Source organism: Octopus bimaculoides, chromosome 8 (genome assembly GCF_001194135.2).
Source record: "Octopus bimaculoides isolate UCB-OBI-ISO-001 chromosome 8, ASM119413v2, whole genome shotgun sequence".
Classification (NCBI taxonomy): domain Eukaryota; kingdom Metazoa; phylum Mollusca; class Cephalopoda; order Octopoda; family Octopodidae; genus Octopus; species Octopus bimaculoides.
The window spans coordinates 82,929,789-82,945,644 of NC_068988.1; the positions used below are offsets into that span (position 1 = coordinate 82,929,789).

Sequence of the window (15,856 nt, forward strand, 5' to 3'; positions counted from 1 at the left end):
ATTCGACGGGCTTCTTTCAGTTTCTGTCTACCAAACCCACTCACAAGGCTTTAGTCGGCCCGAGGCTATAGTAGAAGACACTTGCCCAAGGTGCCGTGCAGTGGGACTGAACCTGGAACCATGTGGTTGGTTAGCAAGCTACTTACCACACAGCCACTCCTGCACCTAAAAATATGTATGTACATTCATACATATTCACATTTATGCCAATAATAATCGGTGCACTTGATGTTGTGAGTAAATGCCTCAGTGATAATCTGGATAAACTAGCTTTAACAAATATTAGATTACAGAATTAAGAAAAAATGGTGGTGGAACATACTTTTTTGGATGTTGAATCTCACAGAGGCAATGACAAGTAATTGAGACCTTTCGATTTGCTGTGCTTGAGAAGACACATCAAGCCAAGCAAAATCACTCTTGGAGTAGTTGGTATTAGGAATGGTATCCAGCCGTAGAAACCAAGACAAACTAGACTGAAGCCTGGTACAGCTCTCTGGCTTACCAGTTCCAGTCAAACCATCTAACCCATGCAAAAATATGTATGTACATTCATACATGCATACATATTCACATTTGTGCCAATAATAATCAGTGCACTTGATGTGAGTAAATGCCTAAGTGACAATCTAGGCTTTTCAGAAAAAGAAATCCACACAGTTTCCATTTACAAAATTTACTTGCAACAATTGTCAACAAAATTTGCTTGCAACAATTGTCAGTCTAGGGCTATGATTGACAACACTTGCCCAAGGTACTGCACAGTGGTACTGAACCTGAAATCACAGTTACAAAGCAAGCTTCTTAACCACACACCCATGACTGCATCTATATTATAACAATTTACACACAATACAACACCTCTAAATTTCTGTTATGCTTTTCAATAAATCAAAAATGAAAAAAAAATCAACATTTATATGCTTTTATTATAAAATTATTTTATTTTTAACTTTGAAACTCTCATTGTTCTTCATCATTTCAAATAAAAGCAACAACATTGTTATTTGCTTATGTTTACTTTATGTATTTCTGTTTCTTCTAGAAACTGCCATCAATCCTGTTGATGGTGTTGAAAGTGATGCAATCTTTTACAAACTCCGACATCCTTGCACAGGTAAAAATCTTCAAATTATTATTTAGAGTTTGAAAACAATTTTATGACATACAACTTTTAAAATATTTTACTAAAAATACACATGTGCATGCATGCACATGCAAGTGTTGCATGTGCTTAGAATATAGTTTTATTTGGCTGACATTTACCTGGAATTGCATCTACTTTAATCTCTGAAAAAAGGGACAGTTCAAGAATGAATTACATCATCATCATCATCGTTTAATGTCCGCTCTCCATGCTAGCATGGGTTGGACGATTTGACTGAGGACTGGTGAACCAGATGGCTACACCAGGCTCCAATCTGATTTGGCAGAGTTTCTACAGCTGAATGCCCTTCCTAACGCCAACCACTCCGAGAGTGTAGTGGGTAGAATGATCCTTCATTTAAGGGAATTAAATAATCAGATTTATTAAATTAAATAATCAGATTTATTTATAAAATCTGAATATTCATATCTTCAGTGTCATTGGTAACCTAGAGTATACTTCTGTCATCAGGAATAGGACATGCATACAGTAACCATAGTTCAACTTAAGGCAGTGAGCTGGCAGAATTTTTAGCACACCAGGCAAAATGTTTAGCGGTATGTCATCTATTTACATTTGACGGATATTTGTCCTCATCTTGTTTGTTGTTAACACGTTTCGGCTGATATACCCTCCAGCCTTCGTCAGGTGTCTTGGAGAAATTTCGAACCTGGGTTCTCATTCCTAAGGTATTTTTCGATGTTGTTGTACCTTTTATGTTCACTTTCTCTATCTCTCTTTTACTCTCTCTGTATGATGTAAAGTGTGACTGGTGAAATCAACCAGCCAACTAACCAACCAATCAACTTTTATATTGGCTATTTTAATATATAGAGATTGAAACCTTTACTTTTTATGCAAATCATGTATAGGGTACATAGAAAATGGTTTCTAATTTAGATTGAAGGCCACAAATTTTGAGAGGAGGATAAGTTGATACCAGTGACTCCAATACTTGATTGATGCTTTTAGTTTATTGACACTGGAGGGATGAAAGGCAAAGTTGACCTCAGTGAGATTTGAATTCAGAATGAGAAAAAAAAAAATACGGCAATGCAGTTTATCCGATGCTCTAATGATTCTGTTAGCTTCACCATGTTAGCTACACATGAGAGAATCATTAACAATGGTTTAAAGTTCAGTTCTCCATGCTTGCATGGGTCAGACAGAATTTATTGAGGTAGATTTTCCACAGTCTGATGCACTTCCTGTTGTCACCCTTACTTGTTTCCATGTGAGGTAATATTTCCTCATAGCTGGGCATGTTTTCATGGAAGATTGGAAACAAAGGACACTGCTTGAATAAAAGTGACACTCATTCGCAACTATCACATGAGGCCAAGACAAAAGAGAAACAAACTCATATTCCTATATATGCACACACACACACATGAAGGATTCTTTCAGTTTCCATCTGCCAAATCCACTCACAAGGCTTTGGTTGATCCAGTGTTATAGCAGAAGACTCTTGCCCTAGGTGCCATGCTGTGGGACTGAGTCTGTAACCATGTGGTTGGGAAACAAATTTCTTAACCACCAGCCTGAAAACCAGATTTATTGAAGAACTGTGAGAACTACATATATTACACGAATATGGTAACCTAGCTCATCACAGAAATTAATCAGAAGCATAAACATTTTTTAGAATTTTCTTCAACAAAAATATATATTTAGTTGTTTAGATCTTAAAGTGTGCAGATCTAAAGATTGTGTACAAGATTAAAAAAAAAATTAGTTCCAGATTTTTTATTTTTTATTCTCTCTCATGTACCAATATTTGCCTGTTCCACTTTGTTTAAAATTATATTTACTGCTTAATCCAAGATTAGTCAATAAGGTGTAATATATTTATTTAAATTTATGATGTTTCAGGTATGTTTTAGCTTTATATTTCCTTTTCCTTCTACATTTATAGAAGTAAAAAAACAAATTGTATTCCATTTTATAAAACATCTGTTGATGTTATTTATTCATTTTCTATGTCTATGGCTATTTATGCTGTTAGCAGTTTTAATGTTCATGCTACCTCTAAAGTTCTCTTACCTGATACAATTGCCAGATATTTCACAATGCTTTATGTTTGTATTGTTGCACTGACAATACAATACAATACAAGGCTCCTATCTATTCATTTCTTGTATACTGATCAAGATAATTCACTTGATACTGTTGGAGATATACTGTTGTGGGTTCAACTGTTAGATACCTTACTATTTATCATCCTAATCTTCATACATTTTCATTAAAACCATTCTTAAAATAATGATAATGAGCTTATTGTACACACTGCTCTGATGCATTACAGCTTATCAGAAAAGAATAAAAGATATGTGTCATAAAGAAAGATGACAGTGAAGACTAGAAGTACATGCACAATACACAGAATAAAAGACAAAAAGACAGAAAAACATACAGCAAAAGAGCCATAAAGAGGAAAGGTGTGTTGGAGTAGTGTTCATGAATTTCTGGAAGGATGGAGTTTTGAGAAGGATGCAGTCGCCTGACATCTAACAACTGATGCAATAAGCTTATTCCATGCATTGGTGTTCTGAGCATGTTTCCTAAACTTTGCTCTATTTAAAATACATGAGTAATTTAAAAATATTAAATCAATATTTCTCAAATTCTACATCATTCTACTCTATACATTTTCAGGTTGTTTCTGTTGTTTTGTGATAATTGCATTACAACTTTGTCATTCATTACCTTTGAGAATCATTAATATTTTAATGTTTCCCTCTTAAATCTGCAGATAACAGCAGCATATTTCTCTTCACTCATAAGAATCAAAATGTATTTGAAGTTACAAACTACAAAGAAGAATTTCGCTCTTGGTTATTTAACAATTATGTTGTTGAAGGTAGGTGGTTATTTTAAACTCTCTCTCTCTATCTCTCAATAAACTACAATATCAACATAACTGTTCTCTCTCTATATAAGTTTTTGATAAATTTTTACTATTACACTCATCTCACTTTGAAGGTAAAATTTATGTTTTTTCTCTGTGTCTTTTGATATGTTTTGAATGAATTTGACTATTAAAACCATTATAAATCACTTATTCTTTAAGTAAACCTAAAGCATGCTTGACAACCGGTGTTGATGTATTTGTGTTCCCTGGTTCAGCAAAAGAGACTGATAGAATAAGTATCAGGCTTAAAAAAAAGAAGTACTGGGGTCGATACATTCAACTAAGAATTCAAGGTGGTGCCCCAGCATGGCCACGGTCTAATGACTGAAACAAGTAAAAGATAAAAGATAAAAAAGATATACATATGACAGGCTTTGTATACTTTCTAGAGGTAAGCAAATAGGAAATAACAGTTGCTCCCCAAAAACAAAAATTGTGTTACCTCAGTGTTATATGTAATAATGGCAGTAACTGAAATAGGTCAATGGCTTGAATTTGGATAATTATGTTAATTTAGGTAATTAAGATTCACTAATTGCTATATGCAAAAAATATTAAAAATATTTTTAAAATGTTAAAACGTATTTTTAAAAATATCAATGCAAATGGGACCTGTGCTGGTGGCATGTAAAGGCACCCATTACATCTCAGAAGGGTTGGCATTAGGAAGGGCATCCAGCTATAGAAAACCATGCCAAATCAGACTGGAATCTGGTGCAGCCTTCCAGCATGCAAGCACAGTCAATCCGTCCAACCCATGCCAGCATGGACAACGGATGTTAAATGATGATGATGATGATGATTGAAAAATATATTCAAAATTGATAAAAAAAAATATTTTAAAAAATATTAAAAATTAAATTAGAAACTTGCTTTTTTATTGTATTTATTGAACACTGAAATAACAAGAAATTTTCAATATAGGATGACAGGAAAATGCAGATTTTCAATGGGAGTTGTACCATCTGCACTGTCATGAATCCATCACAAGTCTCTGTTGTGTACCATTCCCAAGGAGAGCTTAAGTACATCATTATATTGCTTAATGGTTAATCCAGTTTTGGCTTTAGTTGAACATTAATGATATGTTTTGTAATTTATGAACAATAAAAAAAGAAGCAGGATGTATCTTTACGGCAACAGTAGATGAACAGCTGTTGTACAAGTTTTGTACAGTGTGTTAGATGTGTAATGTGGCCTTGCTAGATTTAACTGAGTAACATTAGATTTAACAAGATACTGGGTATCAATTGAGGCAAAGCAATGAACTAAGTATGGTTTGTTAGATGTGTAGTGTGACTTTGATAAATTTAGCTGAGTAATAAATTTAACAAGGGACTGTGTATCAGAAACACATCTATCTATCTATATATATATATGACTTGACTATACAGGAAATGGTATCATCATCATCATTTAATGTCCTCCTTCCATGCTGGCATGGGTTGGACAGTTTGACAGGAGCCTGCACCAGACTTCTGTGTCTGTTTTGGCATGGTTTTTACAGTTAGATGCCCTTCCTAACACCAACCACTTGGCAGAGTGGACAGAGTGCTTTTTTATGTGGCACAAGCAAGGTCGGTTTTGGTATGGTTTTTACAGCTGCCCTTCCAAACATCAACCACTTTACAGTGTGAACTGGATGCTTTTTGTGTGGAATATGTATGGTAAATGGATGATATTGCAGGTTGGGAAAAATAGTGTTGTATGCTGAAATTCTTTATTTTATTATTGCTTTCAGTTATTGAGCTGTGGCTACTATTGGGCACTGTCTTTTTTCACTTGTGATACACTTACATTCTTTTCAGAATTTGGTGGCACACCTGAACTAAAAATATAACTTAAAGTATAGGGAAAAAAATTATATTCAGGTTACACTGTGGCACACCTAGCATCGTCTCCTGGCACACCAGTGTGCAACAGCATTCTGGTTGCAGAGCACTGTTCTAGAGTATAGTTGTTTACATTAATTACAACACTTATTTTATTAATCTTGAAATACTAGAAGCTAAGGTGGACTTATGCTGATTTAACCTTAAAACATTCAGAGACATAACCAAATACTACAAGGTTATTTTGTCAGACACTGTACTGATTCTATCATTCCCTGCCAGTATCATTTGCTCATTTGTTTACATGTCCATTTTTCCATGATAGCATGGGTTGTACAAACAGTGGATTAAGGGGAAAGGAAAGGGGATAACTTAGCCATTTGAAAAATAATGATTGATAAAATAAGTAATAGGTTTGATATGATTGAATACAAATCATTGAAGGCAGTGCCCCAGCATGGCCACAGTCCAGTGAATGAAACCAATTAAAGAATAAAAGAGAGTAAAATATCTTTATGTAGAGGTCTATAATCCATATTATCATAGATTAATATATGTTAAATCAGTAATGATCATAATGATTTATACTAAGATGTTATTAACCAGTCTTTGATTGAGTCTTAGTCATTTCATTCTCTTTCCTTGGGGCATAGTATATCTAGGAGTATGTTATCCAATATGATGTTTCTATTTTAAGATGATAGAATGTACTTTAAGAGAGGCTTGGTTTTTATTTCTACATAACTGTTTTCTTTTTGGCCCCAATTTGAAATAAGTTTTGTTGTTATCTTCTGTTTTCAGATGGCTCCCTGTTGTTTGTCTCACCTGTTGATCCCCTTTTCCTTATTTTACCCTACTTAATAAAGGCAGAAAAGAAGGTAATTACTTGAATTCTTTCCCTATGTATATATATATCATCATTATCATCATCTTCACCACCATCACCATTTAATGTTCATTTTCCAAGATGGCATGGGTTGTACAGTTTGACAGGATCCAATAGTTTCAGGGACTGTATCATGCCCTACTGCCTACTTTTGCAAGGTTTCAGTTTCTGGATACCCCTCTTAACACCAACCACTTTACAGTATGTACTGGGTGCATTTTTTATGACACCAGCACTAGTAAGGTTGCCATGCACCTTGCAAGTCTATGAACCTCAAGAGAGATGGCTTTATGCTTGGAGATGAGAGAGGGGTCAAAGCAGAACAGGTTTCTTTGTGTAGAGGAGCTACATAGCTACTCACATTTTAGAAGAAAATACAAGGGGGATCAGAGTGAAGATAAAAAGAGATAAAAATAGTGGTAATGAGATGTCTGGGTGGATTTGAAATTGTTGAAAAATATTAAAGTTTATTTCAATTTGAAGGATGATGTTCAGATTTTACATTTTTTGGCTATTCTTCCAGCTGTGGCCATCTCATTAGTTTTCTCTTCTGACACAGTGTATCAAGGATTACATTATCGAATGTGTCCTTCTATATTAAGGACATCGGATGTAATTTGAGGGTTATTTGGATACTATTTCCAACAGATGGTGTGACCATGCAAAAACTTTATTATCTCTATGAATGTCTTTACTTTTACAATGTAGGGGTAAGAAAAAATGGTAAAGGCCCCCTTCAGTCACAAATGATCATGGGATTGCACATAGAAAGTTCCCCTCCGAGGCACAAGTATGGGCAAGGTTTTTTTATGGAAGAACAGCAGTCGCCCTTGCACACCAGTCTCCCTTCTCTACGCCACCAATGTTGTCCAAGGGAAAGGCAAAGGCTGATACAGCTTGGCACCAGTGACATTGTAACTAATTTCTACAGATGAGTGAACTAGAGCAATGTGAAATAAAGTGTCTTGCTCAAGAACACAGCACACCATGTAGTAATACAAGTAGTATTGACCACATTACCTTGCATATGTGTACCTACTACAGATTGCTGAGTTCCCCTATCATTCATCCTTCTTACTACTTTACGTTATCATTCATACCTCCATATCTCTCACTCAGTAAACTGGTTGACCCGCAAGCAGAAACATGGAGTTGTGAGGACCCTTTGGCCTTGTTGAAGATATGGTTACTTCACTAATACAGGTGCCACAAAAAGAATAATAATAATATAAAAAACAACACCCAATTGTAAAAAAACAAACTAAAAATGAAACGTAAGTAAAATGCAGTCCTCTGAAGCATTTAGGTGAGCACTGTCTCCTGAATATGAGCTGACTTCAACCATGGCAAACTCATCCAACAACCTACAGCAGTATAGAAGGTGGGCATAAAATGATAATAATGATGATGGTAATGGTGATGAGAAGTATAATTATTACAGTAGGATGGTATTATAAGCAGTGTCAGTTGTAACATAATGTTCCTTCTTACCATATACAGGAGTGTACACAGTGAAGGTACATGGCTCAGTGGTTAGAGCATTGGGCTAACAATCACGAGGTTGTAAGTTCAATTCCTGAATCGTGCTGTGTTGTGTTCTTGAGCAAGGCACTTTATCTAACATTACTCTTTACCCTTTACAATATTACCAATACTACCACTGTATAGTCAATATCACCACCACCATTATACCACTGTGTAGTTAATACATCACCACCAGTACCACTGTATAGACAACACTGTACTTATAGTACCTACACAACCAATTTTAGTAAATTTTTGAGAACCAACATTATTTATACTGTTGTATAGGATGGGGTATTGAAAAGTTCCTGGCTTTAAGGGTATCATGAAAGCCTGGTTGAAGGCCCAATCTTCCAAGTTCTTTTACAGAAAAAACTGAAGGACAGCTGCAATAAGAGTGTGAATCTGAGAGGGGAATATGTTGAATAAAATCATAATTAACCGATCCTCCTGTATTTTCTTTTAGCCAGAGTCAGGAACTTTTCAGCTCCCCATCGTACAAGAGTGACTTATTATTCACTGCTTTAGATTCTACTTGTCTAATGGACAGAGACAAATGATTATTTCCATGGTTAATGTTCAGTGTGAATTATTTACCTGTTAGTGGTTAAGGAAACAATTGTTGTAGGGAGTATGGTGAAGTTCCATAAGAATGCATTTGTGTGGTGATGGATTGGTTAAAGTAGTGTTACACTACTATCTTAAACTTGACTGAAGTGTTTGTAAGCTAATAACAATGCTGAAAGTATTGAGAGGTAGTGCTGGAAGAGTTACCCTGTTTAACCCTTTAGCATTCAGATTACTCTGTCAAATGTAATGCTTATTTTATTCACATTGTTTTGAATTAATCATGCTATCTTGTAGCTTTGAGATTTCAATGATATGATCATTTACTTTTAGAATGACTGTAGGGTGGATACGAGAGGGTGGACCTGGCCAGTTTGAACAAAAAACAGATAGAATATTTGGGCCGGGGTTAATCCATCACCTGGTCCTTGGCTACCCATTCTGTTACATACACTCAGTTGGATCTCCTACCTGAGGAGGATTTCCTTCTTTCCTGTTAATCTAAGAAGCTAAAGAAAGGCCATAGTCACTGCCCTTTCTCTTCTGGTCAGCTATTACAAAACAACTTTTTTAAAGATTTTTATGGATGTGTAACCCTCGGCTAAATTCAAAATGTAGTTTAACTTATTAATAATTACTGAAATCATTTATTGGACATAATGGTTATTGATATTGTGATTGTTATTTCAGACTGGAAAGTTTATGACTATTGATCACATGCTTGAAGATGACCAGTATCTTGACATACATCACCTTTCTGAAAGTGTGAGAGTAAAAGATCTCTCGCTAATCACAGATGTTAAAAGTAATAGTTTTTTTTGTTTATTTTTTTATATATATCAGCTAAACTGTTTGTCTTCATTTCTGAACCCATTTTATCATCATAATCTCTGTAATATGTCCATTCTTCTCTGTTTGTGTGGCATGAATGATCCCAATGTCTGGTTATTTTTTTTATTTCTGTTTCAACCACCAAATTATCTCTTCTCCACCACCATATGTCTTCCCCCTTTCCCATTCACTACATTTACTCCACATTCTTACAACCTACCCAACTACATACCATCTCTCTCTCCCTTCTACCCATCCTCTCTCTTCTCAATCTACTGTATTATTATTATTATTTTATGTTTGACTTTTTACTTTGCATTTGTACAAGTTGGCTCCAAGTCTCACCAACAGACCTCAAGAGACAACATCTAGGTGTTATGCCTAGGGTACCATATCTTTGGATTTGTACATAGTGTTGTTCTAGAGAATGTTTAAGAAACCATAAGAAAATTGAGTTTGTTTTAAAATTTGAGATTACATAGTCAGTATTTTACGTAGGATATGGGCAGTTCCCATGAGCACTATCTTTTGAATTTCTGCCATTTTGGGGTTTCCTGGTATCTGAGCTAGGACCATGATTGAAGCTCCTCTCCATCTTACCTCTTGTATGCAGCATGCATCGACACGTCTCCTTTCAAGCATCTCTACAATCTCACTAGACCTACCTTTCAGTGTGCCTACATTGACAGTGCCAACTCTGAAAACTGAGAAAAAGGAATGTGGGGTGAGGTTTGGGGAAGAGAGATGTTATTCAGTGCCTAAAAAGAAGAAGGGGGTTGTCATGTTCGTTTTTTTAGGCATGCTTCACCTGTTCTCATCATCATCATCATCATGAGAAGACCTGTCAAGCCAAGTGCACCCATGCTGGTGGCACGTAAAGAACATCTTTTGAACATTGGGCCCACAGAGGCAAAGTGACTGAGTTCCCTTTGAGTGTTGGGCCTCATGGAGGCAATGACTGAGACCTTTGGCATTATGTTGTGCTTGAAGAGAAGACCCATCAAGTTGAGCAAAATCTCAGTCATGGCAGATACCGGTGTCATGCAAATTGGTACCGCAGTGTCACACAAATGGCACCTGTGCCGGTGGCACATAGAAGCACCCGTTACACTCTCAGAGTGGTTGGTGTTAGGAAGGGCGTCCAGCCAAATCAGACTTGAGTCTGGTACAGCTTTCCAGTGTGCCAGTACAGTCAAACCATCCAACCTGTGCCAGTATGGACAACAGATGTTAAACGATGATGATGATGATGATGATGATGACACATACATTATCCGACATGCACAGTATTATATATCCATTATGGCCGATCTTACCAATTGGTTTCACACAAGAGATTCAGTGGAGTGTTAAGTGACAATCCGATTATGTAACCCTGTGCGCATCAGAGGTAGCTGTTATGGAATACTCTTAGTTGAAGTCAAAAAGATAAAATTATTTTAGCATTTTTTACCCTGTCTTATTTTCCTTATATATATATATTCAAAGCAGACAATGGGCTTCTTTCAGTTTCTGTCTACCAAGTCAACTCATAATGCTTGGGACTTTAATAAAAGAAAGAGATTTGGCTGATATTTTCAGCAGGTTGAAGGGTTATGTAGGGACTCCCTTGTTCGCTGAAAATAAATGGTCGTTTTCCTTAAGGTCAACCCTGATTACGGTCAAAGCTACTGACCACCCAATCTTCAGTATTCAAATATACTCTACATAGAAATTTATTTAATGTCCTTTTATTTTTTAAGAATGTTTGGCTGCTATTTACAGCAGGTTATGCACCCAGTTAGCGACTCCTCTATTGGTTTGTTAGTAGCAGCAGTAGTAGTAATAGTATTAGTAGTAGTAGGAATAGTCAGTTGACTGTATTGTATACACCCCATACAAAAACTGTGATGTTTAAATTAACCCTGATCAAGCAGTCCTATGATCAAAATAGTGCTCTTGTCATCACTGCCTTGGGTTACATTATCCAACGTGTCCTTTTTGTTATAAGATGGTCGGGTGTAATTTGAGGGAAATTGGGCTGCCCACTCGTTGTCTCGGTCAACTACATGTATTTACTTGTAGAAGTAAAAAGAAATGTCTTCCGGGTGCATTACTCAGTTAAGGGGAGATAATTTCCAATGTGTGTTATTTCCAATGCGTTCTGGTTTTTGAGCAGTGCTGTTCTTTTATAGTTTAAGACTGTCTGCTACTGAAACATTCATCAGGTACATTACTCTCCTACCGCTTACTGTAGTGAATTGTTTCTTTCTGTTTTACAGCCAGATAGATTGGGCTATCATTCACCTGTGATCAGACTGCGTAATGTGCTTCAAAAATTTCACTTTACAACCATATTGTTCCATTTTTCAAGCCCACTGTACAAAAACCTTGGCAAGTAGTTGGGAAATAAACTTATTAACCACACAACTCTACCTGCACCTACAACCTGCCTGTACATTCAGAATATAATTTTGTTATTTCTGCATTGCAGATAGTAGAAGCTGTTTTTTAGTCAGAATTATTTCCAGTTCTGTTGTTTTCAAGATATTAGTTTAGTTTCTAAGCTATTAATTTACCATTCTTTTATTGAAATTAATTCTATGTTTTATTTTCTTTAGAAAGTGATAGTATTGTTGCTTGTCGTTATTCTGAGGAGAAAACTTTATCTTGGCTCCAACGTAAGGTAAATATAGTTCTAAACTTTTTACTTTTAGTGTATCTTAGGAAGGTTACTTGGCTTGTATAATAAAACAGTTGTGGACAATTTTAAGAAATATAATAATCATAATGATAATGGTTTCAAATTTTGGCACAAGGCCAGCAAGTTTTGGGGTGCAGGGGCTAGTTGATTACATCGAGCCTAGTACTCAACTGGTACTTATTTTATTGACCCTGAAAGGATGAAAGGCAGTTGACCATGGCAGAATTTGAACTCAGAACGATTTGAACTCAGAGCATTTTGGCCAGTGTGGTAATGATTCTGTTTCCAATAATTATGCTATTCCTAGTTTACCAAGCATTTCTATTGTAAGGTAAACAAGTTTTTTTTTTTTAATCTAGATGGCAAAAAAATCCAAATAGGTGCAGGAATAATTGTGCCATTAAGAAGTTTGTTTCACAACCACATGGTACGTGGTAGCTTGGGCAATTATCTTCTATAACCTTGTGTGTTCCTCATGGAATGTAGTTGATGCCTGTTATGAATGCCCTTTGTGTATAAAAATTAGGTATAATGAGTGATGACTGGGTTTGGTAGACAACAAAAGAAAAAAAAACTTGAAGAGAGCACAATAATGTGTATTGTTGCCAATTTTAGAGTTAAAACTCTATATTAAAGGATTATTAAGCTTCTAGAGTTTGTTCTTGAAAGTTCTCTAGCATTTTCTATGGTGGAGTCTGTGAGTGTGTGTGTATGTGCATGCATGTTAAATATATGATAGTTGTACGTGAGAAATGAGGTATAAACCATGGGAAAATACCAGTGATTATCACTGTTAATAAAGAGTAAAATCCCATATTAAATTTTTTTAATCCTTTTGATACCAATCTGCTCGAGACCATCCTTGGTTCTATGATGCAAACTTCTGTTTTAAAGTGATGCAAATTAATATCATTTCATGTTAATTTATGCTTCAAACACCAGTTCAAATTCTTCATTGTTTTCAAAATGAATTGAAACAAGGCAGGTGCATTTCAACAGATATCTTCTAGTAAAAGAGTTAATCTTCTAGAATTAATTCTGTTTTGGAGAGTTCTTTGATATTTTCTGTGCATTTCTGTAAGAAATGAAGTATAAACTACAGGAAAATGTTTGGCTGTGATCAACACCCACTTTTATAATTTTGTTTCATTTTCTGCAAGGTACAAAAGGTAGCCAAGGTTTTTTCTGAAAAAGGGGTGCATGTCTCAGAAGGTGTTGCACATTCAAAGACATACATAAAGACCATGAAAGAAAATCCTCATTTAAAAGGTAAGACAGAATTACATTTTTGATAATTTTTCTTCTTGCTGTGTGGTTAAGGAGTTTACTTTCCAACAACATGGTTTTAAGTTCAGTCCCACTGCATGGAACCCAGACCAACCAAGGCCTTGTGAATAGATTTGGTAGTGAGAGAACTGAAAGAAGCTGCTGCTTGTGTCTGAGCATGTGTATATATGTATGTTTATATCTCCTTGTCTTGACATCACATGATAGCTGTAAACGAGTGTTGTTGTCATACAAGCAGCGTCAATCATTGCTAATGTTCTGTGAAAAAATGCCTGGGTATGTGGTAGTATGAATATGTTTGGAAACAGGTTAGGGTTGGTGACAGGAAGGGCACCTGCCTGTAGAAAACCTGCTTCAACAATCTCTGTCCAGCCCATGCAAGCATGGAAAAGTGGACATTAAAAGGCTGATGATGATGATGATGATGTATGTGTTATGTGGGTGCATTCTATCTCCTTGTTTTGACATTGTATGATAGTTGTATGCTGCCCTGCCATAGTAGCCAAGTTTGTGGAGACACCCAACAGCTGTTCTGGGACTGACATCAACTTGTTCTGCTATGTCAGAGGCGTTGCAACAAGGATTATTCTCCATACTTCTCGTAAAGCAAAGGGTCCTGTCAGAGGGCCCTAGTTGACCTGGGGAAGGTGATGTGGACTCCTTCCTCTGTCTGGTGAATTTTTGTCAGTGAACATGTTGTGGTTTCAAAGCGACGAAAATATTTTGACACAAATTAGCTTTAAATATTGAAGTGAATCTAATGGTTTGTTTTGTGTGTTCTTAAATGACTTATAAACATCTTCCATGCTGCAATTATTTTATATATATATATATATATATATATATCATCATCATCATTTAACGTCTGCTTTCCATGCTAGCATGGGTTGAATGATTTGTCTGAGGACTGGCTAGCTAGAAGGCTGCACCAGGCTCCAATCTGATCTGGCAGAGTTTCTACAGCTGGATGCCCTTCCTAACGCCAACCATTTCGAGAGTGTAGTGGGTGCTTTTGTGTGCCACCGGCATGAGGGCCAGTCACACGGTACTGGCAATGGCCACACTCAAAAAGGTGTTTTTTACGTGCCACCTGTACGGGAGCCAGCCCAGCGGCACTGGCAACAACCTCGCTTGAATGATTTTCTAACTTGCCACCAGCACAAGTGCTAGAAGGCAACGCAGGTAATGATTACGCTCAAATGGTGCTATTTACGGGCCGCTAGCACGGAAGCCAGACAGCTGCTCTAGCAATGAACACGCTCGGACAGTGCTGTTAGTGCTCCACTGGCGGGCGTTGCTCCTGCATGGTCGCAATCAAATGACCGAAACAAATAAAAGAATAAAAGAAAAGAGTATATATATAATCCAAATAAGGCAAAGAAATCCTTTACCACGTCTTTAATGATTCACTACAATTGTTTCTGTACCAACTATAATTGCAATGCCAGTTTATGCAAAAATTCGAAGGGAAAATTTTTAAATGTTTCCAGTTTTAGATATTTGAGTGGCTCTTCATCAGACTTGCATCAGAAGGTTGTGCCATCACATTGTGTGTCTTCCAGACATTGTTTCTTGGCTTATATCAGGATGAAACAAAAAGTGTGCTTAGGGGATGAGTAAATAACATAGAAATCAAGGGTGGTGTGATATAGAGGAAGAATATAAAGAAGAACTTCGTATTCTTCCTCTTCATTCTTCCCACATGATCCCTACCTTTATACCCTACTAGGACACACACACACACACACACACACACATACACACACACACACACACACACATATTTATATTATATTAACCTGCCTTTGTAAAGTGGTTTAGGTTTCTATAATGTAATTTACAAAAAAAGCCAAGTTACACTAAAATCTAATTTTACTTCTGTTGTTCACAAAATTTTTGGCATCTTTTCTGTTTGACTTTCACTTTTCAATTCCTTTAATTTTGTTCCAGTTGATTTCAAATTTGGTGTATTTCTGTAAAAAAGCATTATCCTAATATGATTGATGCCTGGACCACCTGACTGGCTCCAGTGCCAGTGGCACATAAAAAGCACCCACTACACTCTCGGAATGGTTGACGTTAGGAAGGGCATCTAGCTGTAGAAACATTGCCAGATCAGATTGGAGCCTGGCGCAGCCACTGGCTCTCCAGACCTCAGTCAAACCGTCCAACCCATGCTAGCATGGAA

General features: G+C 36.4%; 1 protein-coding gene across 3 annotated transcripts in view; it reads left to right on the forward strand.

The window, feature by feature from the left end:
• The window catches only part of LOC106875240 (ribonuclease H2 subunit B), a 37,016-nt gene that overhangs the window by 7,575 nt on the left and 13,585 nt on the right, over nt 1-15,856 (forward strand). For all 3 annotated transcript variants that reach the window (XM_014923304.2, XM_052970215.1, XM_014923303.2), the window contains exons 2-7: nt 1,046-1,117; nt 3,900-4,007; nt 6,692-6,768; nt 9,558-9,672; nt 12,299-12,363; nt 13,542-13,650. In XM_014923304.2, coding sequence (XP_014778790.1) covers nt 1,046-1,117; nt 3,900-4,007; nt 6,692-6,768; nt 9,558-9,672; nt 12,299-12,363; nt 13,542-13,650 — 546 coding nt within the window. The remainder of the gene's footprint in view (nt 1-1,045; nt 1,118-3,899; nt 4,008-6,691; nt 6,769-9,557; nt 9,673-12,298; nt 12,364-13,541; nt 13,651-15,856) is intronic.